This window comes from Perognathus longimembris, chromosome 16 (genome assembly GCF_023159225.1).
Source record: "Perognathus longimembris pacificus isolate PPM17 chromosome 16, ASM2315922v1, whole genome shotgun sequence".
Lineage (NCBI taxonomy): Eukaryota > Metazoa > Chordata > Mammalia > Rodentia > Heteromyidae > Perognathus > Perognathus longimembris.
The window spans coordinates 21809843-21834668 of NC_063176.1; the positions used below are offsets into that span (position 1 = coordinate 21809843).

A 24826-nucleotide genomic window follows, 5' to 3' on the forward strand; every position below is an offset into this window, starting at 1 on the left:
GTCCAGAAGTCCTAGGATCCTTTTATTGTCAACCTCAAGTTCAAGGACAGGTCTTTGATTTAGGTCGAGAGACAAATAGGCCAGGTCCACTCCCGTGGATCCGAAACCCTTCTGATCTCGCGATCGGGGCTGTGCTGGGAAATTCTCATGCAGACTAGGCAAAAGCAACAACTGAGCAATGCGATCTCCTGGGGAAATGGCCACTATTCCTCTTGGGGATTCAGCCATTATCTTAACCACACCGGTATAATCAGGGTCGATAACTCCGGGATGTACCCTAAGGCCCCGCAATATGGAGGATGATCTTCCTATTAGTAAGCCCACTGTACCTGGCTCAAGAGGTCCCTGAAAGTCAGTATCAATCAGTTGTACCCCCATTTGGGGAGTTAGTACGAGTCGGGTGGCCGCACAGAGGTCCAGTCCTGCGGAACCCGCAGTGGCTCTCCTTGGTCCTTGGGGTGCCTGAGTGTTGGCCACCGCTCCGGGTAAGAGCTCTTGTCCTGACTCTCGACTGCCCCATATATTTGAGGGCCCTGAGGGCGGGGGCCCCGCTGGCCATTTTTTGAATGGTAATTTTCCTGTGCTTGCCTTAAAGGCTGTCCATTAATGTCTTTTACCGACCGGCACTCATTTGCCCAGTGTTTCCCCTTTTTGCATCTCGGGCAAAGCCCAGGCTGTCTACTTGGAGGGCCCCTTTCAGCCCCTATTAGGCCCCCTTTTTCCGGGCAATTGCGTTTTATGTGTCCCGCTTTACCGCATTTAAAACACACCCCGGAGTTGCCTCCCCTTTTCTGTGATAATTGAATCACCGCCGCGGCAAGCCCAGCATTAGTCAATGGCCCACCCAGTTCCCTGCACACTTTCATCCAGGCTTCTAGCCCTTTGTTTTTGTAAGGGGTTATGGCTGCTTTACACTCTTTTGTACACTGTTCATAGACTAGCTGCTTGATCAGTGGCATGGCAGTATCTGGGTCCCCAAAAATCCTTCCTGCGGCTTCTACCATACGGGCTACGAAATCTGAAAAAGGCTCTGTGGAGCCTTGCAGGATTTTCGTAAGGTTCCCGCTCACTTCTCCTTTATTTGGTAAGGCCTTCCATGCTTTTATCCCCATGTTATTGATCTGTTCATACACTTCAACGGGGTACCCTGTCTGTTGGTTAACAAATCTCCCCTGCCCAAGAAGCATATCTCTGTCCCAAGCCGCGTTTCCTGCCGCTTGGTTAGCCGCTGCCTGCTCATTGGCAAATTCAAGCAAAAAGGCTCTCCAGTCTAGGTACTGACCAGGGCTAAGGCAGGCTCGCACGAGCCCGCTCCAGTCACTAGGGGTCATGCAGTGTCTGCGCAAAGCTTCCACTTGAGTGACCGTGAAAGCAGCGGTTATTCCATAAGCGCGCACAGACTCTGCCAGAGATTTGATGACTTTGAAGTCCAAAGGCTCATGATATCTCTGTCCCTGCGGATCCTGAAATATTGGGCATGCCAGGTCTAACTCTGTTCTAACGGTTCTCCATAGTTCCGGGTTGAAAGTGCTGCCAGAGCCGCCACTTCCGGATCCTCCCAAGTATAGCGGAGGAGCGGAGGGAGTTGGGGAGCGCCCATAGGGCGGGCCTTTATCCTGCTGCCGTTTTTCCCTCTCTATTCGTCTCTTTCTCCTTTTCACCCTCATCTCCTCTAATCGTTCTAAAATGGTTTCCATTTCTTCAGAATCTGTAACCTCAGAGGAATCTAATTCTGCAAGATCTGGATACAGTCCCCCTATTGTCCCTCCACCTTCGCTCGCCGCTTTCTCTGATCTTTCTTCCTGTAGTTTCTCTAAAGCAGCCTGTCCATTCTCCACCGCCTCACTGTAGCGGTGGTCCCCAAGACAGCCTCTGATAAGCGCCCATATGGGCCTAACCCCGCTCTTTAGGGTTCCCTGTTCATGGGCAAAGTCCAGATCTCTCCCTAGTTTCTCCCAGGATGCCACGGTGAGGCTCCCCGAAACTGCAAACCAGGGGGCGACTGTGTCACATTCATCCAAAAATTTCTCCAAAGTACTCTTCTTTATCCTTAACTTCTTCGAGAGCAACAGCTCGTTAAGAGCCAAAAAAATTGGGTGCGACGATGAGGCGCCCATAATTATAAGGTTTTGCTTTCGCTTTAGCCCGTTCCTCTTAACCTCTTTCCCTTGCCACCCGGGGACCTCTTGCTCCTTCTTTGTCTACAGCAAGGAGCCTATATTCCCTTCCCGCCTTTTATCGCGGATCCCCTTCTTTTCCGGGGACTTACCGGTGCACCACCCTGGCTGCGGAGAGTTCTGAATCCTTATAGAAACGTTGTTCCCCGTACGGGCCACCACTTGTCGCGTCCACCTCGGCCAGCAAGGAAGACACAACACCGGATTCTTCTCTCAGCAGTTTATTCAGGACCTTGTAAAATCTTCTCTCTCTCCCGGGGGCTTCCCGCTTGGCCTTAAGTGCAAACTGGGTAGCCAATCCCGGTAAGCTACGTGGGGATTACCGATAGGTCCAGGTACGCGGAAGCAAGCCAGAGTCCAAGCTTTAACCATATTAGGCATTGTTTATCACAGAGAGCACTCGCCATCGGGAGGGCGGAGGGCAGAAGCCGGCGCCATTTCAGGGCGCAGCTGCTCGCAGCTCTCTACAAATATAGTTTTGTTTTTACACCTAAATGTTCAGCGCATTGGGAATATAGTGTTTTGATTTTAGAAAGGGAAGTACTGTTGCTTCCTAGAAGTTTTTTTTTCAAACTAGATAATTGTGACAACATTTTTAAATACTGTTTATTTCTCTACTAACTTGAACTTCTACATTTTAGCAAACTGTACTTCCAAATAAATATCTGAATCTGGATTTGTCTTTCAATTTATTTATTGGACTCACTCAACTATTTCAAAAATAATAAGGCTATATCCCCCTAATTTCACTCAAGGAGGAAAGGTCAGTGTTAAGTGCTAGAAATTGTACTGATTTTGTCATATTAAAGTAATATGACAGGCTGTCAATGTGGCTTAGTGGTAAAGTGCTCGCCTTGCATGCATGAAGCATGGGTTCGATTCTTCAGCACCATATAAAAAGAAAAAGGCAGAAGTGGCTCTGTGGCTCAAGTGGTAGAGTGCTAGCCTTGAAGAAAAAGAAGTCAGGGACAGTGCTCAGGCCCTGAGTCCAAGCCCCAGGACTGGCAAAAACCAAACAAAAATACATGGATTTTTAAAAGAAACAACATGACATTTGAAGAGTATACCTCTTAAAGGGAAGTTCTCTGAGAAACAGATTTTGGTGCATATATGAATGTGTTTATATGTGTGTTTGTGTGTAATATATACGTGTGTATGTATGTATGTGTATGTAATATATGTATATATGTAATGTACATGTATATATGTATATATTACACACACACTTTTATACATTTCTGAAAAGAATCAGAAGTATGCATTAAGATTGTCCACAAGTCCTTGGCAGCTCCAATATTGGGAAGGCCCCACAGAACTGGTGGTCAAATCTTTATAACTTCAAAATGGACAGCAATCAGATAAGAGCTGCCCCACAAAAGAGCTGACTTTGGAAAGGATGAATGGGATGACAGCAATTAGCCCTTAGAAGTTTGCTGATTTTGATATTTGGTGAGACAGTGTTTATGTCACTGATGGTCTCTACTAATTTTCAACTTTTCTGTTTCATTTATTTCAGCTCTTATCTTTATGAACAACTTCCTCCTGTTGGGCTTACACTTAGTTTGCTGTGTATGTGGGTTCAGAGTATGAATGTGCTGAGATCTTTAATTTTTCGATCTTTCTTCTTTTCCAGTATAAGACTTTCAGGCTATAAAGTCCCTAGTATACATTCAATCAATTTAACATGTTTTATTTTCATTTTTAACCAAGTCAAGATATTCTTGCTTGATTATGAATTATTTAGAACTAAGTGTTTAAAATCCAAATATTTAGAAATTTTCAGTTTTAGTTCTGTAATTCATTTGTAGTTTTCATTATGTTATGATCAGGGAATATATTTCTTATATTAAGACTTTTCTTATGGCATACCAGATATCACTTTCATGAATGCCCCACATATCTTTTCAAAAGAAAATGTAGTCTGTAGTTGAATGACTGTTCTATGAATGTCAATTAGAACAAGCTGGTTGTTAGTACTCTTCTAAACTTTTATGTCCACACAGATTTTCTATCTTCTGGCTTTATCAATTAATGAAAAAGGTACCATTAACATCTCCAGTTACAACTTATTCTTTCAAATATCTATCAGTCTGTTTTGTGGATTTTGAACATCTGTTATGAGGTGCATAGACTGAGTAATATAAAATGCCCTTCCTTACCCCTGAAATATACTTTGTTTGACCTATTTGGCCTGATACTAAGATCATCATTCCAATTCACCTTCTATTTGTATTTGCATAACACAAAGTTATTTAACCTTTTCCATTAAATACACTTAACATATCTATATGATTGCTAAATTGCTATTTGTATTTAACATAGGACAGAATATATGGATCTGAAACTCTTTTTTATACACTTTGTTTGGCTTTTAATTAAGTATTTATATAATATTGCTATATTTTTATGCTATAATATTTCTCATTGTTGGATTTTTAATCCACTACCTTGTTTTTCTTTTGAGTCCACTTATTTTTATCTTTGTTGGCTTATAAGAATGAATATTTTAATACTTTTACTTTGCTTGTCTTTAAGATTTTTCTCTTTATCACTGATTTAAGGAAGTCATGCTAAGATAATCTTTGAGGTGACTTTGTATTTATTAGGCTTGGAATTAACTGAATTACTTGGTTTTGTGGATTTTCATTCTCATGAAACCTAAAAGCTTTTAGTAGCCCCTAGATCTTTGGCTTTAAGTTTGTGTTTTAGAGAGGGTAACATGCTTTTACTCAGTCTGACCACGCACCTTGATCCTCCCATTACCACATTCCGAGGGCCTGGAATGATAAGCGTGAACTACTATGCCTCCCTCTTGTTTCTATTTAAGTGTGGAATCTATAAAAGCCCAATTCGAGAGTCAAAGAATAAAGAATGTAGTATTATTATTGATGAATACAAAGTTTCAGTAGGAGGAAAAATTATTCTATTACCCAGTGTGTTAAACATAATAAATAATAGCCTGTATACTTCAAAGCTGATAATAGAGTGAATTTCAAATCTCACTACAAAGTCCTAAATATTTGGAGTTTTATATATATATGTGTGTGTGTGTGTGTGTGTGTGTGTGTGTGTGTGTGTGTGTGTGTTTAGGTAGTTTTTATTATTTAATTATTCCATACTGTATCCATAAACCATAACTACATTTGTGTCCTATGGCATATATCATTAAGAGTTGTTGATTGACAGTTAAAATGAAACTTTAGAGGAGCGGTTGTGCCATCCACCTATAATGACAGCTACTCAAGAAGCTGAGATCTGTGGATTGATTGCTATTTAAAGCCAGGGCAGGCTAACAAATCCAAGAGACACTTATCTTTAACTAATCATCAAAATCTCAGGGGTGAAGGTATGGTACAAGTGGTAGAGAACCGGCCATAAGTGACTAAGCTGAGCAAGAGTACAAAGTCCTGAATTCAAGTCCCACTCAATACTAGCAAAAACAAATAAAAATGTAGTGCTTAATGAATTGTTATAAGAGAAAAGCATTTGTAACAACCACTTACATGGTCATAAAAATAATTTGTTCAGATAAATTCAAGAGATCTGATAAGAGTGGGGGTGACACTGTTCAAAAAGAAATGTACTCTTTACCTGGCTTATGTGACTGTAACTCCTCTGTACATGACCATTACAATAAAAAATTTAGGGGCTCGGAATATGGCCTAGTGGCAAGTGTGCTTGCCTCATATACATGAAGCCCTGGGTTCGATTCCCCAGCACCACATATATAGAAAACGGCCAGAAGTGGCACTGTGGCTCAAGTGGCAGAGTGCTAGCCTTAAGCCAGGGACAGTGCTCAGGCCCTGAGTCCAAGCCCAGGACAGGCAAAAAAAAAAAATTAAAAATATATATTGTGACTGTAGTTACTAACAATATATCATGTGTTTGAAAATTCTAAGAAGGGGCCAGGTGTGGTGTTGTATATATCTAATTCCAACTATACAAGATATATAGGTAAATGCAATCCAAGACTACCCTGGACAATGATATGATCATTCATCTAAAAAATAAAGCTAAAAGGGCTGAAGTTATGGCACAAGACCCTGATCGGGCCTTGATCAGTACTGGTAGCAGCAAAAGATGCATAAAAAGTAGACTAAGTATTTTTACCACAAAATTGTAATTATGTAAGGCAATAGATGTTAATTAGCTCTATTTAGCCATTTTACTGTGTGTGTACATATACACACACAGTATATAAAAGATATACCCTATGTATTGTGTATATAGTACACACTATATACATGATATGTCCTAGATAATATATGGATAATAAAGATATACATCTCTATATAGATAATAAAATATGCTATATGGTATATAATGTATGTGATTTACTACATAGTATATTAAATTATATATAATTATATATGTTATACACACAAACACACACTTTGAACTATTATGTTAGCCAGGGGCAGGTGCTCATGCCTGCAATGCTGGTTACTTAGGAGGCTGAAATCAGAGCTTTTCTCTTAAAATCACGAATGTGTTTTTGAAGGATAAACGCTTCTCAAATCTGTCGCTCACATTCCAATGAAACTCCTCAGTGATGCAGACTCTGCAGTCCACAATCCGTTCACTAAAATGCAGAGTGAGGAGGCACATGAGAAGCGGTTCACATCCTTCCCGGCCTTCGATGTGGTTTGACAACACGCAGGGACTCCTGCTCTGCCAGGCCCGCATCTGGAGGCGGCACTTCGGCCTCTTGTGGCCCGGTCAAGGCCTCCAGGACCACAGAACCCCTGCGGCTCAGTCCAGTTAGGAGTGTGCTCTTCCCTTCCTGCTCATCCTCTATGCTCCCCCAGGAGAAAAGGTGGACTGATTTTTTTTTTTTTTCCATTTTAACCATCATCATTCTTTACAGTCATCAACTCCCTAACCCGGAATCAGAAATCTGCCCGACTTTCATGTGCCCCAGAGGTTTATCCAGGCATGTTGGTAATCCATGAGAGTGGGGCGGTTGCTAATGAGCCCAGTTGGCCAAGATCACCCCAAATACAGCAGGTCTGTGTGGCCAGCCGCCCTGGGAAGACGCCGCGCTCTGTCCCCGAGTAGCACTGGGCACCGTAGAGGGAAAGTTGCCCCGAGTTACTCTTTCCACCCTGAAGTGCAGCCCTCCTCCTCCCCCTTCCCCTCCCCTTCCCGTCCCCACCTCCAGACTCTCAGCCGGGCTGAGACGCTCCGTCCCGGGAGGCTGAAGCGCACCACTCCCAGGCTCTCCGGAGTGCGAGCGCGCCAGGGTCCGCGCTGCGTGGCAGGGGCACCGCACGACCCCGCCTACCCTCGACCCCGCACCTCCTCCGAGGCTGGCGCCCGCTAGGCTGACGCCCGGAAACCGACTGCCGCGCCTGCCGCCGCCAGGGGGCGCGCGCCTCGAGATGGCGCCACCGTCCCCGGAGGGCCCCAGGGACCCGGCAGCCGCCCCCGCCCACCCGCGGCCCTCACCTCCAGGTAGTACAGATCCACGGTTGTGATTTGCGAGTCCAGGAAATCTTCATAGGTGCTGAACTGCGTGACTATGTTGTCCACGGCCGTCATCGTATCATCCTGAGCCATGGCTTTTGCCTGGGGTTAAGCGTCCCTAGCAACCGCAGCTAGGGGGCGGGGTGGGAAGGCCCCGCCTACATCGTTCCTTCCAATCACCTGCGAGTGGGGGGTCGCGATGGCTTGCTGGCCCCGCCCCCTGGCTTCCGGCTGTAGCTCAAGCTTTGGCCAAACTCTTAGGGAACCCCGGGAGCTGGGTCTCAAAGTACCCCCACTACATGTTCAAGTTCTGCCCTAGCAGGCTGACCCACAGGCTGACTCACACCCCCAAGAGATGTGGAAAACCAAGTCCCCATACACACCAAGTGTGGCACTGCTCCAGTGCTCAAATTCTTTAAAGACCTCTTCTGGTTCTAAATTTTTGCTTTATAATTTTCTTTATCTTTTGCTATTTAAATTTCAGTAAACCCATAATGCAAACGGCCTTTAAAAAAAAAAAAAAGGTTTGGAAGGGCACAGGAACTGAGGGAGGAAGGGTGAACAATTGTAATCATTACATTCAGTATACATTATGTAAAAAAATGAACTATGTAACTTTAGGGTAGTGGATGGGAAGTGGAAAATAAGGACAAATGAAAGAAGAGGTGACATTGACCAAGAAGCATTGTACTCAAAGCCTGATTTATAAAATTACAATGATAAATTTACCATTACAAAAGGGTTACCATTTTGTACAACTACCTAAGGATAATAAAAAAATTTAAAAGTTTAAAGTTTTTCTACAAATTTAGAAAGTAAATGCTTTTTTCTAATATTTTTGTTTGGAAAATAGTGTTTTTTGTAATTTTAAAAATAAGGATTTAAAGTAACCCAATAGACAGATGGCAAAACTTTTCAGAATAATTTTTTGGATTATATTTTTTTAATTTGTCCTTGAGAATTAGCACATAGTACTATTCTATGCATTGGTTACTTTGTAAATGCTTACTTAACATAGAAATTGTTTATAGATTTGCTGAAATTATTTTAATGACAATATTCAGTAGGGTATTTCCCTTTCAGTTATCTTATACAATTTTATGTTGTTTTCATCTTTGTATTTCTGGGGTCTGTGAGTAGTACTAGGGCTTGAATTCAGGGTCGCAGTTTAAGCAGGAGCTCTACAACTGAGCCATGTCTCTAGTTTTAATTCCTCTCAAAAAACAATCACGGTGTCATAAATGTGCAAATTTTAAGTGGTATAAATACAATAATCGATGTGATGTTAATTTTATTTAACAAAATATTAGGAAATGTTTTCAGAAAGCCCTCAAAACTTTCTTTTTAAGAGCAAAAGCACTGAATTCGAGAGAACAGAAAGAAAATATTTAATAATAATACTAACAACATTTACTGAGTACTCAATTTATGTGCCAAAAGAAGGATGGTTTCATTGACTAGTATTTATATTAATCCCCAAAATATCTGAATTTTACCAACCATAAAAATATTTTCAGTCAATGACTCCAGTAATCTACTGCAAACTTAAACACTCACATTCTCTACCAATAGTGAAATGAAAAAGAAAATGTGTAAGTTTAGCCACGTTACAAATACAAAAGCTATGGTAAGCCTAACTCCCTTGTCCTTTATTTCAACTTTCAACTTAAGTTTCAAACCATTAAATGGTGAATGAGAAGCATGGAAGAATGATAGTAAAGAAATGAATGGGTTCCAACACATCTCTCTTTCCCATTGTAAGATCTTTGTTATGATCAAGAAATACTTTACTTTGGATAACATGCATTTCTACTTCAAGTCCAAGACTTTTAAATATTGAATTCTGGAATTTAGCACCAACCCAGAAATTGCATTCTTTGCCAAAAGGCAAGCAAGGATTATATATATTCACAATAAAACTCCAAGATGTAGAAGGCCAGAAATAGGAGTCATGTAAGAATAACAAAATGCATGCCATATTTAGCTTAAAGGATTTAAAACAAAAAAAGATTCAATGTAAAAATAATGAAAGTTGTAGGCAAAACCAAGCAACAGCAACAAAGAAAAAGTATGTATTTGTAATAAACAGGCTTTGGTATTATACCAACATGCAGGAGTAATACAAATAATTTCTAATTAAACTCTATATTTTTCCTGTTCCCAAATGTTTAGTGATAGTTTATGGTAGCTAACAAAATGAATAGAAAACATTGCTCAGCCTGATGACAGGACAGTAAAGGGGATACTTTGCTTAATAATGCTAATTAGTGCTGAATTCTGAGTAAGAACTCAGAGATGCATTATGAGAGACTTAACCATATTGTAGGAAGGAAAAACATCGGCTCACTCTGCTAAGATAAGAGATTTTGTCTGAAGTTGCCCAACTGCTTATTAAGTGTCTGTGATTCTAGATGAGAGCTATTGCTCAATCATGAGCCAAATCAAGCTCTTTTGAGCTTCGTAATAATGATGACACTGAATTTATGTAAGCTATTCTTACAATGAGGTCACTGGGCTTCCACTCCATTTGTTATCCTCGGGTGCTGGAGTTCAGGTTTCTCTACTTCTCACATGTGGAGACTGAATACATTCATGTCGCAATTCCCAGGTTTTCTCCTTTCTTTTCAATTTCTGGCAGTTTGAAAGACTCCAGGAAAAAGGATGATGTAAGATGGAATTGCTTGCTGGACTCCTGATATAGGCCCCTGATAAAGAATGAAAACTCTAATGGGCACTGGGTGCCTCACACCTGTAGTGCTAGCTACTTAGAGGATTAAGATCTGAGGATCCGTGTTTGAAGCCAGCTCATGCAGCAAAGTCCATGAAATCTTATCTCCACCAAAAATCTGGAAGTGGAGATGTGGCTCGAGTGGTTGAGCACCAGCCTTGAGCATCGGGACAAAGCCTCAGTTCAGGCCCCAGCACCAGCACAAAACAAACAAAAGGATGAAAACTGCTCCTGTGTTATAAATTAGATGATGGGTGTAATCACTGCATCCAACTCCAATATAGTAAAACTTGGGCTTCTCAGACTCTATATCCCCAACATGCTTGCTTAAGGCCTATAGGGAAATCAAGCACTACCCTGAAAAGGCACTCTCAGTAAGTGATTAAATACTCAGAAAACAAGTCAAGTGATTAGTAAAAGATGGCCACACAAAGGCCAGGCTGGTTCAAGCCTGCCTGTAATCCTCACTATTTAGAAGGATGAGATTTGGGAATCTAGATTCAAAGCCAGTCCAGGCAGGTGACAGTCTTACTTCCAATTAACCATCAAAAATCTACAAGCTCTGGATCAAGTTGCAGCATGCTAGCCTTGAGCCAGAAAGCTCAGAGACAACACTCAGGCCCTAATTTCAAGCCCACCAGGATTCTCTCTCTCTCTCTCTCTCTCTCTTTCTCTCTCTCCCCCTCTCTCTCTTACTCTCTCACTCTCTCTCTTTCCTCTTCCATTTAGTGTGTACATTTTAATTTTTTCCAGTCAGTGTTCTTTTATATAAATGTATTTTCAAGTAATGGTTTGCAAAATAGATAACTAAATTCTCATAAAAATACTCTCAAAAGTTAGATTATGATCTTATATATATAATTGTTTACATATTTGATTGCTATTGAAGAGGGGATATATAGAGGGGTTAGTTACATGAATCAAGTAATGAGTATATTTCTTTTTGAATGATGTCAACCCTTCCCTCCCTCTCTCCTGCTCCCACTCACAAATTTTCCACATAGTATCTAGCAAGTACAGCTTCTGTATTTGTCCCAGCTTTTCTGTGCCTCCTCACTTCACCCTCCCAAAGACAAGTAAACTAGCAAATGTGACAAAGGTAAGAGACAACCAAAACAGCAAAAGCAACAATAAAAATCTCTTGGTCCCAGTTCTTGGAGTTCATTTCACGAAATACTATTTTATGTGATCATATGCAATTAGCTATTGAGCCTTTCTGACCTGCTCCTATGAATATCCTCCTTTGTTCTTACCATGTGACCATCTAGAGACCTGTATGTTTGTCATATCATCTATCTATCTATGTGTATATATACATATATACATATACCATCCAATGTGTCTAATTGTAGATCTATAGGCATATTCTAGCTGTAACAAATGAGGGGAAATATTCAATCTATATTTCTTTGGGTCTAGCTTACTTCATGTTACTTAATATAATTTTTTTCCAAGTCTTTCCATTTCCTTACAAATGGTATAAATATCATTTTTTCTGATGGAAACATAAAATTCTATTGTGCATATATACCACCATTGTGCATATATACCATTTCTCTGATCTCTTTGTCCACTGAGGGGCATCTGGATTAATTCCATATCTTGGCTACAGTAAGCAATGCTGCCCTTAGCATCCTAGTGCTAGTAACTTTAATATGGCCTTGTTTGTGATCTGTTAGATACATGCCCAGGACTAGAATTGCTGGATCATAGGGCAGCTCTATGTTTAGTCTTTGAGGAACCTCCATACTGCTTTCCAGAGTGGCAAAACAAGTTTATTTTCCCACCAACAGTGTAGGAGCGTTTCCTTTTGGCCACATCTCTGCCAACATCCATTATTGTTCCTTTTCTTGATAATGGACATTCTAACTGGGATGAGGTAGAATCTCAATGTTGTTTTGATTTGCATTTCTTTTATGGCAGAGATGTTGAACATTTCTTCATATGTCTATTGGCCATCCTTACCTCCTCTTTTAAGAGTTCCTCTATAAGTCTTTAGCCCATTTATTTGTTTTTGTTTTTGTTTTTGTTTTTGTGTTTTTTTTTGGCCAGTCCTGGGGCTTGGACTCAGGGCCTGAGCACTGTCCCTGGCTTCCTTTTGCTCAAGGCTAGCACTTTGCCACTTGAGCCACAGCGCCACTTCTGGCCATTTTCTGTATATGTGGTGCTGGGGAATCGAACCCAGGGCCTCATGTATACGAGGCAAGCTCTCTTGCCACTAGGCCATATCCCCAGCCCCTTTAGCCCATTTATTAATAGGGCAGTTGTTTCTTTGAGGATCTGTTTTGGGGTAACTTAATCTTTTGAATTCTAAGTATATTTTAAATATGAGGACCTTGACTGATGCATAGTGGTAAAAATCTTCCTCCATTCTGTGGACCTTCTATTTTTCTTGCTAGCTATATCCTTTGCCATGCTTCTATTTATCTTGTTACCTATATGCTTTGCCAGCACTGTTCTTCCTACTAAGGATTGTTGCTATTTGAAGTCTTTTTGGTTCCACATGAATTTTTGGATTACTTTTGAGTTAGAGAATTTTCTGTGATAGGTTTTACTGTTGAGCTCTAATTTTAATCCATTGTTGGTCTGACAAGGATGTAAGGAATAATTTCAATTTTTTTAATTTGCACAGATTTGTTTTGTGACCTCAAATATGATCTATTTTTGAGAATGTTCCATGGGGTGCTGAGAAGAATGTATATTCTTCTCCTTCTGGGTAAAGTATTCTGTTGGTGTCTGTTAAGTCTATTTGGTCAATGCAGTTACTTAGATCTGAGGTTTCTTTGCTGAGTTTTTGCCTGTATGATCTATCCAAAGGTGACAATGATGTGTTGAAGTTGCCAATAATCAAGGTGTTTAGATCTATGTGTGTTTTTAGGTCACATAGCTTGTGTTTGATGAAATTTGGTGCCCCGGCATTTAGGTCATAGATGTTTAGAATTGTTATATCCTCCTTTAGCAGAGTTTCCCTTATTAGCAAGTAAAGCTCTTCTTTGTGTCTTCTTACTAATTTTAATTTGAAGTCTATTTTATCTGATATTAGAATTGCTACTCTGGCCTGTGTTTTGGGGCCATTTGCTTGAAAGATTTTATTCCAACTTTTCACTTTGAAAATGTGTCTGCTTTTGTTGGCAAGATGTGTCTTTTGAGGACAACAGATGGACAGATCTTGCTTTTTGATCCAACCAGTCGCTGTGTCTTCTAATTGGAGAATTATGTCCATTGATATTGAGAGTTAGGACTGAGAGGCATCTGATAATCTCTGTCCTGTTAGCCACCTTCTTATAGGTTGTGCCTGTTCTATTCTTAGTATATTTATCCTAGGTGTTTAATGCTTTACTTGGGGAAATTCTGAGTGTCACTGTTTTCTTAGTGTCCTACATGGATATGCTTCCCTAATTTACAATTTCGCTGGTTCCCACATATGCCTCACAGGAACCAATTTTGTACATAAAGGTAGATTTTCAGTGCTGTAGTCATACTTTCACTATTCCTTTGTGTGTGTTGCGTGTTCAGTCACTCACCAGGAGCACTCTTTCGGGGTACTGCTTCATTTTCTTGTAGGCAACAAGGCTTAGGAAGCCTTTGGCAAGCTTGTTGAATATAGAATCTCTCATATATTGCCTCCTCTTCTCTCAGTGACTCATGGAGGCAACTTGCCAAGTCGTCTTGACCCTGGCCTTTCCCAAGTTTTTAGTCTACCAAGTTCATCTTTTTTTGCGAGGGGAGGGGGGCAATACTGGGGTTTAAACTCAAGGTCCTGAACTTGTTAGACAGGCACACTATAAGTTGAGATATACCCTAAATCTTTTTGGGGGGGCTTGAGTTATTTTTAAATGGTGTCTCATTTATTCCCAGGCCAGTCTATACCGCAATCCTTCTATCTATATCTCCTGAGTTGCTGACATGACAGGCACCAGTATGCACAGCTTTTTGGTGGTTGAAATCAGTTTCCATAAATTTTTTTACCTGGATAGTCCTTGAACTACAATCTTTCTAATCTCAACCTTCTGCGTATCTAGAAATGTGGGCATAAGACCCAATGTGGCTCCTAGAATAGTTATGTTTGAGTTCTTCTGTTAACATGGCTTACGAGACCATGTTATAGACCTTCATCTGCCATCTCCTATCTCTCGTGAAATGTATCATGTACACAAGATGGCTTTCAGTTTTCAAAGGAACCATCAACTTCTTTTGCAATAATTCCTAAATATATACTATTGTTTGTGGCTTAGAACAGTTTATACAGTACAGACTTTTCCCATTCAACTGTTAATTTTCTACATAGATGTTTAGAAGGCACACAGAAGTTAATACACACACACACACACACACACACACACACACACACACACAGCACTTTCTAAAAGCTTCCATATAGATCATTTGTCCTGAATATCTTGCCCATAAAATATTTGCTAACTATCAATACTGCTTAGAATCTAAAACACAAGAAGTTGAAGATTATGCATAGTATTTTCTAAGATGTATTTACTAAATGAAACCACTTTTCTATACATCTTAGTCATTCATCTTAGACACTGCACTTAGTGTGAGAAAGGCAAAAATAAACAATCGGAGTTATTTGAGTTTCAAAAGGAACTTGGTATTACCTGTATAAGAAGGACATGAGATAGGAATAATTTTGAAATGCTATACAAATTCAGAGAAGTGAAATTCAGTTCCAATAAGGGGTGATTAAGGAAAGTTTGAAACCTGACATCATCTTGTGTGCTTAATTATACATATAGGGATGATAAATCGAGGCACTGATTAAACGGCCATCTGAGTGAATCACTTGTGCTAAAATTGTAAGGTGAAGAAGAGAAGATGTTCAGAGAAGCATGTTAGATAAATCTGATGATGGTTCAGGATGTATCCAGGAGGGAATGGAAGGTCACTCAGAAATGATAGTGATCGTTCTGGGCTCAGTGTATTTACAGCTATCTCACCTTGCTCTTTCCATACCTCATGCTTATAACCTAGCTACTTAGGAGTCTGAGGCCTGAGGTTTGTGGTCCAAAGCCATCCCAAGAATGAAAGTCCATGAAATTCTTATCTCTAATTAAACAACAAAAAATGACAGACTGGAGGCATGGCTCACATTGTAACACACCAGTGTTGAGACCACAGCTAAATGGTGCATGAGACCCTGAGAACCTATGTTATACACAACACACACACACACACACACACACACACACACACACCTCAACCTATATACACTAAGCCAAAAACAAAAAAAGAAAGAAAGGAAAAAAGAGATTCTTGAAAACTACCTATCTTCACATCTGTAGTTTGAGAAATCCTCCTGACAGCAGTGAATGACTGGAGGGAGTCAGGAAGATGTCTTAGGTCAGGAGAGAGAAGGGGTAAGTCTGAATTTCAGAGTTGCTACAGGGGAGATGGAGTTAAAAAGAAACTTGGGGAAGGATTTATACAGACAAGGATTTATATAAGTTCAGTACATACTTTACCCTTAAGCAAGAATCAGAAGATTTTTGCTTCAGATCTAACGTTTACTGGCTCAGAATAAGAAGTATAATGATGTAGTGGATTCTTAATAGAACTTGCTGGTACTTAACTCAAAAGATGAGGCAGTGACTTGAGGCTGAAAAAGAAATTCAGATGAAATTTCAGGAGAAAATAAAAAGTGACATCTTTAAAACCCCACAGACAAGTCAGAAACAGGCTGCCTCGCTGAGGAGTATATTTAGCCCCTCTAAGATACTCAGTGACCTCTATAGAATTACTAAGAGGAGAGGCATGATCTATTTTAAACCAGCATCTTCTTTTTAGCTTCTGAGTACAATGTCAGAACTCATCAGGTACTCAAGTACTTCTGCGGCTATGGTACTAATACAATCTCAGGAACAGCTAAGCCAATGCAGAGAGGAAAAAAAAAATGAAGATCACTAGACTTTCTAAAAGCAGCATGAAAGAAAATGGTGTCAATTCCATTAAGAGCTAATTGAACTCATTGGCCCCAGCCCTGCCTTACCAGGACATGAAACATTCTTTGACTACAGGTAAATTAATCACAATAAAAGTGTTTTGATCCATTTATTCTGTCTATATTATTGACTTGAACTGAACTGCAGCATAAGTGAAACTTATTCACAACAGCATTCATTTAAGGTAAGCAAAGAGTCATGTACTATGCTGGGTCTTCAGGTGCAAGAAAAATAATGCTAAACCCTTTTGTTCAGTGATATTCTAATTGAGTTGGTTGGGTAAAAGAACAGAAATAACCTATACAGATTTGAGAGTGTAAATTTGTGAATAACCAAGGTAAAACATGAATAAAACATGTACGTGGTTTTATCATGTATATGTGCAGATAGATGGATAGATAGAATGTATGTATAGTATGGAATGTAAGTCAGATTGTATATGAAGACAGACTTAATAGAAAGAATACAAGAAAAATATGTTTGAAGAAATCAACAGCAGGAATGACCCGAATGAAATCAGGAAAGCAACTCCTTTTGCAATAGCCTCAAAAAACATAAAATACCTAGGAATAACTTTAACCAAAGAAGTGAAATACTTCTATGATGAGAACTTTAAAAACATGAAAAACAAAATTAAGGCAGAACTAAGGAAATGCAAAAACCTCCCATGCTCCTGGATTGGAAGGATTCATATAATCAAAATGGCAATATTGCCAAACGCTATCTACAAAGTCAATGCAATACCCATTAATATCCCAACACCATTTTTTAATGAAATAGAGGAAGCAATCCAGCAATTCATATGGAACAATAAAAGACCCAGAATAGCAAAAACAATCCTAAGCAGAAAGAACAGTGATGGAGGAATTACAATACCCAACTTCAAGCTGTATTATAAAGCTATAGTAATAAAAAACAGCTTGGTATTGGCACCGGAACAGGTCTGAAGACCAATGGAACAGAATTGAAGACCCAGAAATGAACCCATACAACTATGCCTACTTAATCTTTGATTAAGGAGCTAAAAAATAGTCTGGAAGAAAGATAGCTTCTTTAACAAATGGTGCTGGCAAAACTGGTTCAACACCTGCAACAAACTGAAACTAGATCTTTATATATCACCCTGCACCAAAATCAATTCCAAATGGATCAAAGACCTCAAAATCAAAACAGATACCCTGAAAACACTAAAGGAAGGAGTAGGAAAAACACTTGGGCTCCTTGGCACAGGACGGAACTTCCTTAACAAAGACCCAGAAATGCTACAAATCAAAGAAAGGATGGACAAATGGTACTGCATCAAACTGCAGAGCTTCTGCATGGCAAAGGACATAGCTCGCAAGATAAACAGAAAGCCCACAGATTGGGAAAAGATCTTTACTGGCCATACAACGGACAAAGGCCTCATATCTAAAATATATGCAGAACTAAAAAAATTACAATCCTCCAAAACAAAACTGCAAAGAACCAATAGCCCCCTCAACAAGTGGGCTAAAGACTTAAAAAGAGACTTCTCTGATGAGGAAATGAGAATGGCCAAGAGACATATGAAAAAGTGCTCTACATCACTGGCCATAAAAGAAATGCAAATCAAAACAACATTGAGATTCCATCTCAACCCAGTAAGAATGTCATTATCAAGAAAACTAACATTAACAAATGTTGGAGGGCATGTGACCAAAAGGGAACCCTACTCCATTGTTGGTGGGATTGTAAACTGCTGCAGCCACTCTGGAAAGCGGTATAGAGATTCCTCAGAAGGCTAAACATAGAACTCCCCTATGACCCAGCAGCCCCACTTTTGGGCATCTACCCAAAGACCACAAACAAGAACACACTAAAGCCACCAGCACAACAATGTTCATCACAACACAATTTGCCATAACTAGAATATGGAACCAACCCAGATGCCCCTCAGTAGATGAATGGATCAGGAAAATGTGGTACATATACACAATGGAATTTTATGCCTCTATCAGAAAGAGTGACATTGCCCCATTCGTAAAGAAATGGAAGAACTTGGAAAAAATTTTACTAAGTGAAGTGAGCCAGACCCAAAGAAACATGGACTCTATGGTCTCCCTCATAGGGAATAATTAGCACAGGTTTAGGCAAGTCACAGAAGAGGATCACAAGAGCCCAATAGTGGTACCCTTATGAACACATAAGATGATGCTAAGTGAAATGAACTCCAGGTTATGGAAACAATTGTTATATCATTGTTGTAACTACTTTCAATGTGCTATGTGAAACTGTAGCTTCTATTATTGATGATCTTGTATCCCCTTCCTGTGGTTGTACCTGCACTATCTCTGTATCTTATCTGAGTACATTGGAAACCGTGTATACTGGTATTAGAACTAGGAAACTGAAAGGGAATACTAAATTCGAGAGACACAGGGTAAAACAGACAAACGACTATAAAAGCAATACTTGCAAAAGTGTTCAGTATAAATGAACTGAACAACTCATGGGGGGGAAGGAGAAGGGGGAGGGGGAGGGGAGGGGTATGAGGGAGGAGGTAACAAACAGAACAAGAAATGTATCCAATGCCTAACTTATGAAACTGTAACCTCTCTGTTCATCAGTCTGACAATAAAATTTTTTTAAATAAAGAAATGTTGGGGTCCATCTTCCCCCTAGATGGAAGGGGCCTGAGGCACCTCCCCCAGCTGGGGAATGCAGCCCTTCCATCCTCCCTACATTGGAATCTGGAGAAACCGGTCCGATAAGAGACCCCCGACCTAGCTGGCAGCCAGCCTGGCGCCTACCAGCCCCGCCCTGGAGGTCGAGTGACGTAGCCCCTTGGAGGTCAAGTGACCAGCCCCTTGGAGGTCACCTGACAGCTCGTGGCCTATGGGAATCCTGGCCAACCCCCTTCCCCTGATCATCTACCCTTGCCCCTCTCTCAATAAAGTTAGTTCGCTCTCAGAAGCTGACTCCGTGGTCTATGTCCGTTGCTTCCAGAGTAGGATAGCGGTCACATTACCACGCGGGTCGCGCGCCCGCCAGGACGGAGACATCCCCACGTCTCACCCCGACAAACCTGCAGGCCGAGGGTCGGGGGAGAAGGCGATGCGAGGATAATAAGAGAGAAAGAAATGAGCACTTGAGCCGGAGCAGAGAGAGCAGTCCCCACAGAGTGGCGCCCCACGTGGTTTGCACGAATCCACGCAAGAAAGCCCGGCTCCCGACCGGCCCTGACGGAAACAGGTTGGAAATCCTGAGACGCGCGATCCTCCCACCCCAGGTAAGAGGATGGGACAAGTCCAGAGTCGGCGAAACAATTCGCCCCCTAAGATCCTAAAGTTCACCCTCCAAAACGCGGGGATTAATATCTCAGAGCCCTGCGCCATACAAATTTGGGAGGAATTGACCCACAGGGTCCCGTGGCTAACTGGAGCCAACCCACTCTCATGGGAAACTTGGGACCAACTAGAGCGGGAATTACAAACAGCACCATGGGGAAAACTCCCACTGCGAGCCATTAAGACTCTCAAGGCTTGCCTCTCTTGGGACCCGGGCGGGGAGTCCCTGGATTCAGGAGAAGGAAGCCGGAGTTAATTTTGATCTGGAGTGGGCCCCGATGCCTACTCCAAAAAGCCCTGGGACCAAATCTCGTTCGGTACCCAGGAACCCAAGCCGCGGCAGACAGGAAATGAGCAGAGCAGCCACAGGCTTGCTACCCCTCCCCCATGTGAAACTCAGCTTGACTCTATACATATGCAGATTTCGGCAGCCCTGAGCCGCTTTTCTGCGGCGGCGGTGCCCCGCAGCAAAAAAAAAAAAAGACCGGCCTGGCCACTTTTAAATTCAGAGGCCTTGAAACTACAGATTTTCATGAGTCCAGGAGGATGGTTCTTGAGAGAGGCAGGCCGAACACGCCCTGGGCAAAATATTAACTTTACAGCCTGGCTTTCAGATTTCCCACCAACCAAGGCAATAAACAGCCTAAAGCCCCTTGCTGGGCAGTCCCTATTGCCAGAGACAGTAATCATGATATTTGGAAAAAAGTTCCGATTCTTAATTAATACAGGAGCAGATCGGACCATATGCATTTAATTGGACAACATTATTATTGGATCAGCAGATGCCCATGTGCTAGATTTGGCCTATAGCAAGGCCCAAACACTCCTTCAAAGAGGAGGGCTGCATATAGCCAATAACAAGGTTCAGAAAGTATACCCCTTCAAGATCTTGGGGGCAGAGCTTAAACTAGACTCTGTATGCCTACTCAAGCCCATGTTAAACAGCCAATGAACTTGTTCTCTGATAGTCTATATGTGGTTAACTTGCTACCCAACCTGGTATGTTCACATATCAAGTTGGATGGAAACCCAATCACTCCTCTGATGATCCAAGTCAGGTCTCTGTTAAAAGAGCGGAGTGAGCCTATTTTTTTACAGCACCTTCGTGGACACCAAGGACTGCCTGGGGACCTGGCACAAGGTAATCGTAGGGCCGACCAGCTGGCCACTGATGGAACCATCATAGCTCTAGCCATCGTACAACCTCAAAACCTCCAAATGGCCAAAGGGCTTCATGAGCGTACTCACTTAAATTGGAGAGGGTTACATCAGAGATTTCCTTCAATTCCTATAAAAGACTTAAAAAAGATTATAAGGACTTGCAAATCATGTATGCCTTTCGTGCAAGTCCCTCCCTTACAATCTCCAGGTGTGAATTTAAGAGGTTTAAGACCCAACTTAATTTGGCAGACTGATGTGACCCATTACGCCCCCTTTGGAAGGCTAAAATATATATTTATGTCCATTGACACCTGCTCTGGTGCATGTTGGGCCTCTCTGCATACCGGTGAAAGAGCACGGCATGCTGAAAGCCACTTCTTACAATGTTTTGCTATCCTAGGACTGCCTTTACAGGTTAAAACAGATAATGGACCTTGTTTCACCAGTAAGCCTTTACAGGCATTTTTCCAAATGTGGAATATTAAACATACCACTGGAATACCTTATAACCCAAAGGGTCAAGCCATAATTGAGAGGCATAATAGGACCCTGAAGGATCAATTATTAAAACAAAAAAGGGGGGGAAGCCCCCAGGACCAACTGAGGACAGCGATGTTTACATTGAATATTTTAAATTTTTCTAAGGACCAACCTCTGTCGGCTTTCCAGAGACACTGGTCAAGCCAAACACCCTACTTAAAAGTGGAGGCCCGGTGGAAGGATTCTCTGACAGGGGCGTGGCGTGGACCCGACCCAATTATCAGCGCAGGAAGGGGATTCGCCTGCGTCTTCCCTACTGGGGAACCGAATCCAATCTGGATACCAGCTAGAGATGTAAAATATTGTCCAACAGAATAACCACCCAAGGGCATCTGCCCTTGAGGGATGTCTCCCCTTGTTTCCTCTCAGGAAAGCAAAGACCGAGGTGGAATTTTCTAAGGAGAAACGGGAAAGCCTGCCTGCACCAGCGATGGACCTGGACCCAGTGTCGGCCCTGTTTCTTCCCTGGACCCTGCCTGACGCCCTTTGGAGTACCGTTTGCTGTGGCAGCCTGACCCACAGCCTTGCACAAGGACCAAAGGGAAATTTTGCACGGTTGTCCCTCTCTTTCGCTCCCCCCTTTGCTGCTTATCTCAGGGGTCCCCATTGGAGGGAAATAGGAGCTAAAGGACTTGGACACTTTAATGTTTTATTATAAATGTTTATAATAAGTAAGGTATTGGCACCTTGCTGCAATGTTTATTATGAAGTGTTTTACTAACCTCAGTTGTTAAGTTACCAGCATCCTGGCCGCCACATCACCAGGACCTGAACCTGCCCCTCTACCTCACCATCGAGGGAAGGAAGAGCCATCTGTGCTGCCTTGAGCGACACCAGACTGGACCAGAATTCCGTTTTCCGTGGACTGACCCCGATAAGAGACCCTCCATTGCCTTGTGCCTTGTTGTAATTACTCATGTGTTACAGTTGCTCATGTTTGCATTTGCCTTGTATTACGATTGCTTATGCTCATGTCTGCTTTATGCTCCCATTCACCTTATGTTTACATTGAGTCTCTTGTTGTAAGCGATGGGCCAGAGCTGTCTAGGTACCAAGTGGCCTTTAGCCTTTTAGCCATATAAGCACCCCAAGAGGCTCGTCACTCAAACCCTAGGACCGGCTGCTCAGTAAGGTCCGCCGGCACCGGAAAAATTATCAGGCTCTCTTTCGAGTGCCAATCCTACTCTCCCCAAGGCCTCTCATCGGGCCCGCCAGCCCGGCAGGAAGGTCAGCCTGAAGAGCTAGGGCGTTAGCCCAAGACGGGTAAGACTCCCCTTGGGGGGGGGGCAACCTAAGACATGGCGCGCTCTCGAGTAGGGCGCCTCCTGCTGTTCGAAAAAAAAAAATATAAAAGAGGCAGATGTTGGGGTCCATCTTCCCCCTAGATGGAAGGGGCCTGAGGCACCTCCCCCAGCTGGGGAATGCAGCCCTTCCATCCTCCCTACATTGGAATCTGGAGAAACCGGTCCGATAAGAGACCCCCGACCTAGCTGGCAGCCAGCCTGGCGCCTACCAGCCCCGCCCTGGAGGTCGAGTGACGTAGCCCCTTGGAGGTCAAGTGACCAGCCCCTTGGAGGTCACCTGACAGCTCGTGGCCTATGGGAATCCTGGCCAACCCCCTTCCCCTGATCATCTACCCTTGCCCCTCTCTCAATAAAGTTAGTTCGCTCTCAGAAGCTGACTCCGTGGTCTATGTCCGTTGCTTCCAGAGTAGGATAGCGGTCACATTACCACGCGGGTCGCGCGCCCGCCAGGACGGAGACATCCCCACGTCTCACCCCGACAAACCTGCAGGCCGAGGGTCGGGGGAGAAGGCGATGCGAGGATAATAAGAGAGAAAGAAATGAGCACTTGAGCCGGAGCAGAGAGAGCAGTCCCCACAAAGAAAAAAGAAATTAATAGCAAGCCAGTCCAGAAAAAAGTTAGTTCGATTCCCATGTCAACATATAAGCCTGGTAGGGTGGCTTGTGTCTGTAGTCCCATTTACATAGGAGGCATGGGTATGAGGACCACAGTCTGAAGCCAGTCATGGGTGAAAATGAGAGATCCTGTTTGGAAAACAACTAGAATCATAAAGAACTGAAGGATTGGTTCAATAGCTAGAGCTTCTGCCTAACAAGCATAAAGCCATCGTTTCCAATTTCAATACCAAAAAAGACATAGATGATGAGAAAGAACATAAGGAAGAAGAAAAGGAGAAGGAGAAAGAGAAGGAGAAGGATAAGAAGGAAAAGGAGTAGGAGAGAAAGGAAGGAAGGAAAGAATGAAGGGAGGGAGGGAGGGAGGGAGGAAGAAGAGGAAGAAAGGAAGAAATCAGGAAATAATTTTATCTTTTGGAATAGAATAAGGTATGGCCACAGAGGCTTCAGAATTCTGTAATTCTACCTTATACTCTCACTAAGTGTTTGAATTTACCCAAAGGAAATAGCTTACAACTCATCACCTATCATGTGCTTTGATGGAGGATAGCACTGGATTTCATAAATATATTTCAATACCATAAATAGAAGTGTGCCTGACAATAAGCAGGCTATTACTGTCTTGGTATGTCTGCTGTCTTATTTTTAAATGATTTTTTCACATCTCCATTCCTGTGTGTAGACATACCTCCCTCTTCCTTCACTTAATCTTGGACCCTTATCTCTCTTAATTTATATATTCTCCCTAAGGAAAATTTCATCCAGTTCCATGACCATAAATGATTTTTTCCTGTTACAGATTCTTAAATGTTTAACACTAGCTTCACACTCTTCTCTAAATTCCAGATGCCTATCCCTGTCTACTTGACATTTTTACTTGTATATCCATTAGATACCTCAGAGTTCATATGGCCAAACATAGTGCTTTCTGTTTCTACCCCCAGTGATGCACTGTCCCAACAAAGAACATTACTTACTCTGTTGCGCAAGCCAAGAGCCTAGGTGTTCACTTAAGTACAAGTTTAGTTTTCCCTGCTGCCAATATATAATTTCTAATCTGTTCACTTCTTTCCATCTGTGCTGCTTCCGTCCTAGTGCAAGACAGAACCATTTTTTCACCTGGAAAATTCCAGTAAAAGACTACATGTCCTGCTTTCCCTTTCACGTTCTCCTTTAATCCAGACTCCACACAGTAAAAGAGTATTTGATTTTAAAATATCCATGAGTTTATACGACTCTCCTGCTAAAGTCCTCATCAACATTCATGCAATTATGAAAAACAAAATCGAAACCCTTTTCCTGCCTTATGTAGAGAAGCCCTGCACCTCACTCTGCCTTTATTCCCTAGTCTTCCTTTTTACTACCATCTTCCTTAGCCCCCAGTACCATCCATCCAAGTTTATTTTCTTTCTGTCTGCAAAATCTATGATGATCATTTTCCTCAGGCTCAGAAGGCCATCTCTCGCCTTAACCTTATCTTTTCCTAGCCAGCTCCTTTCTATCATTCTCTTATCAGGTTATCAGATACACACCAGGGAGAATACCAAACTCCCAGGCCACAGTGACCAAGTGG

General features: G+C 42.0%; 1 protein-coding gene across 1 annotated transcript in view; it reads right to left on the minus strand.

Annotated features, from left to right (window-relative positions):
- The window catches only part of Cfap299 (cilia and flagella associated protein 299), a 533081-nt gene extending 525345 nt beyond the window's left edge, over positions 1-7736 (minus strand). The window contains exon 1 of the mRNA XM_048364482.1: positions 7626-7736. Within this exon, the coding sequence (XP_048220439.1) occupies positions 7626-7736 (111 nt within the window). The remainder of the gene's footprint in view (positions 1-7625) is intronic.
- Positions 7737-24826: the final 17090 nt, after the last annotated feature.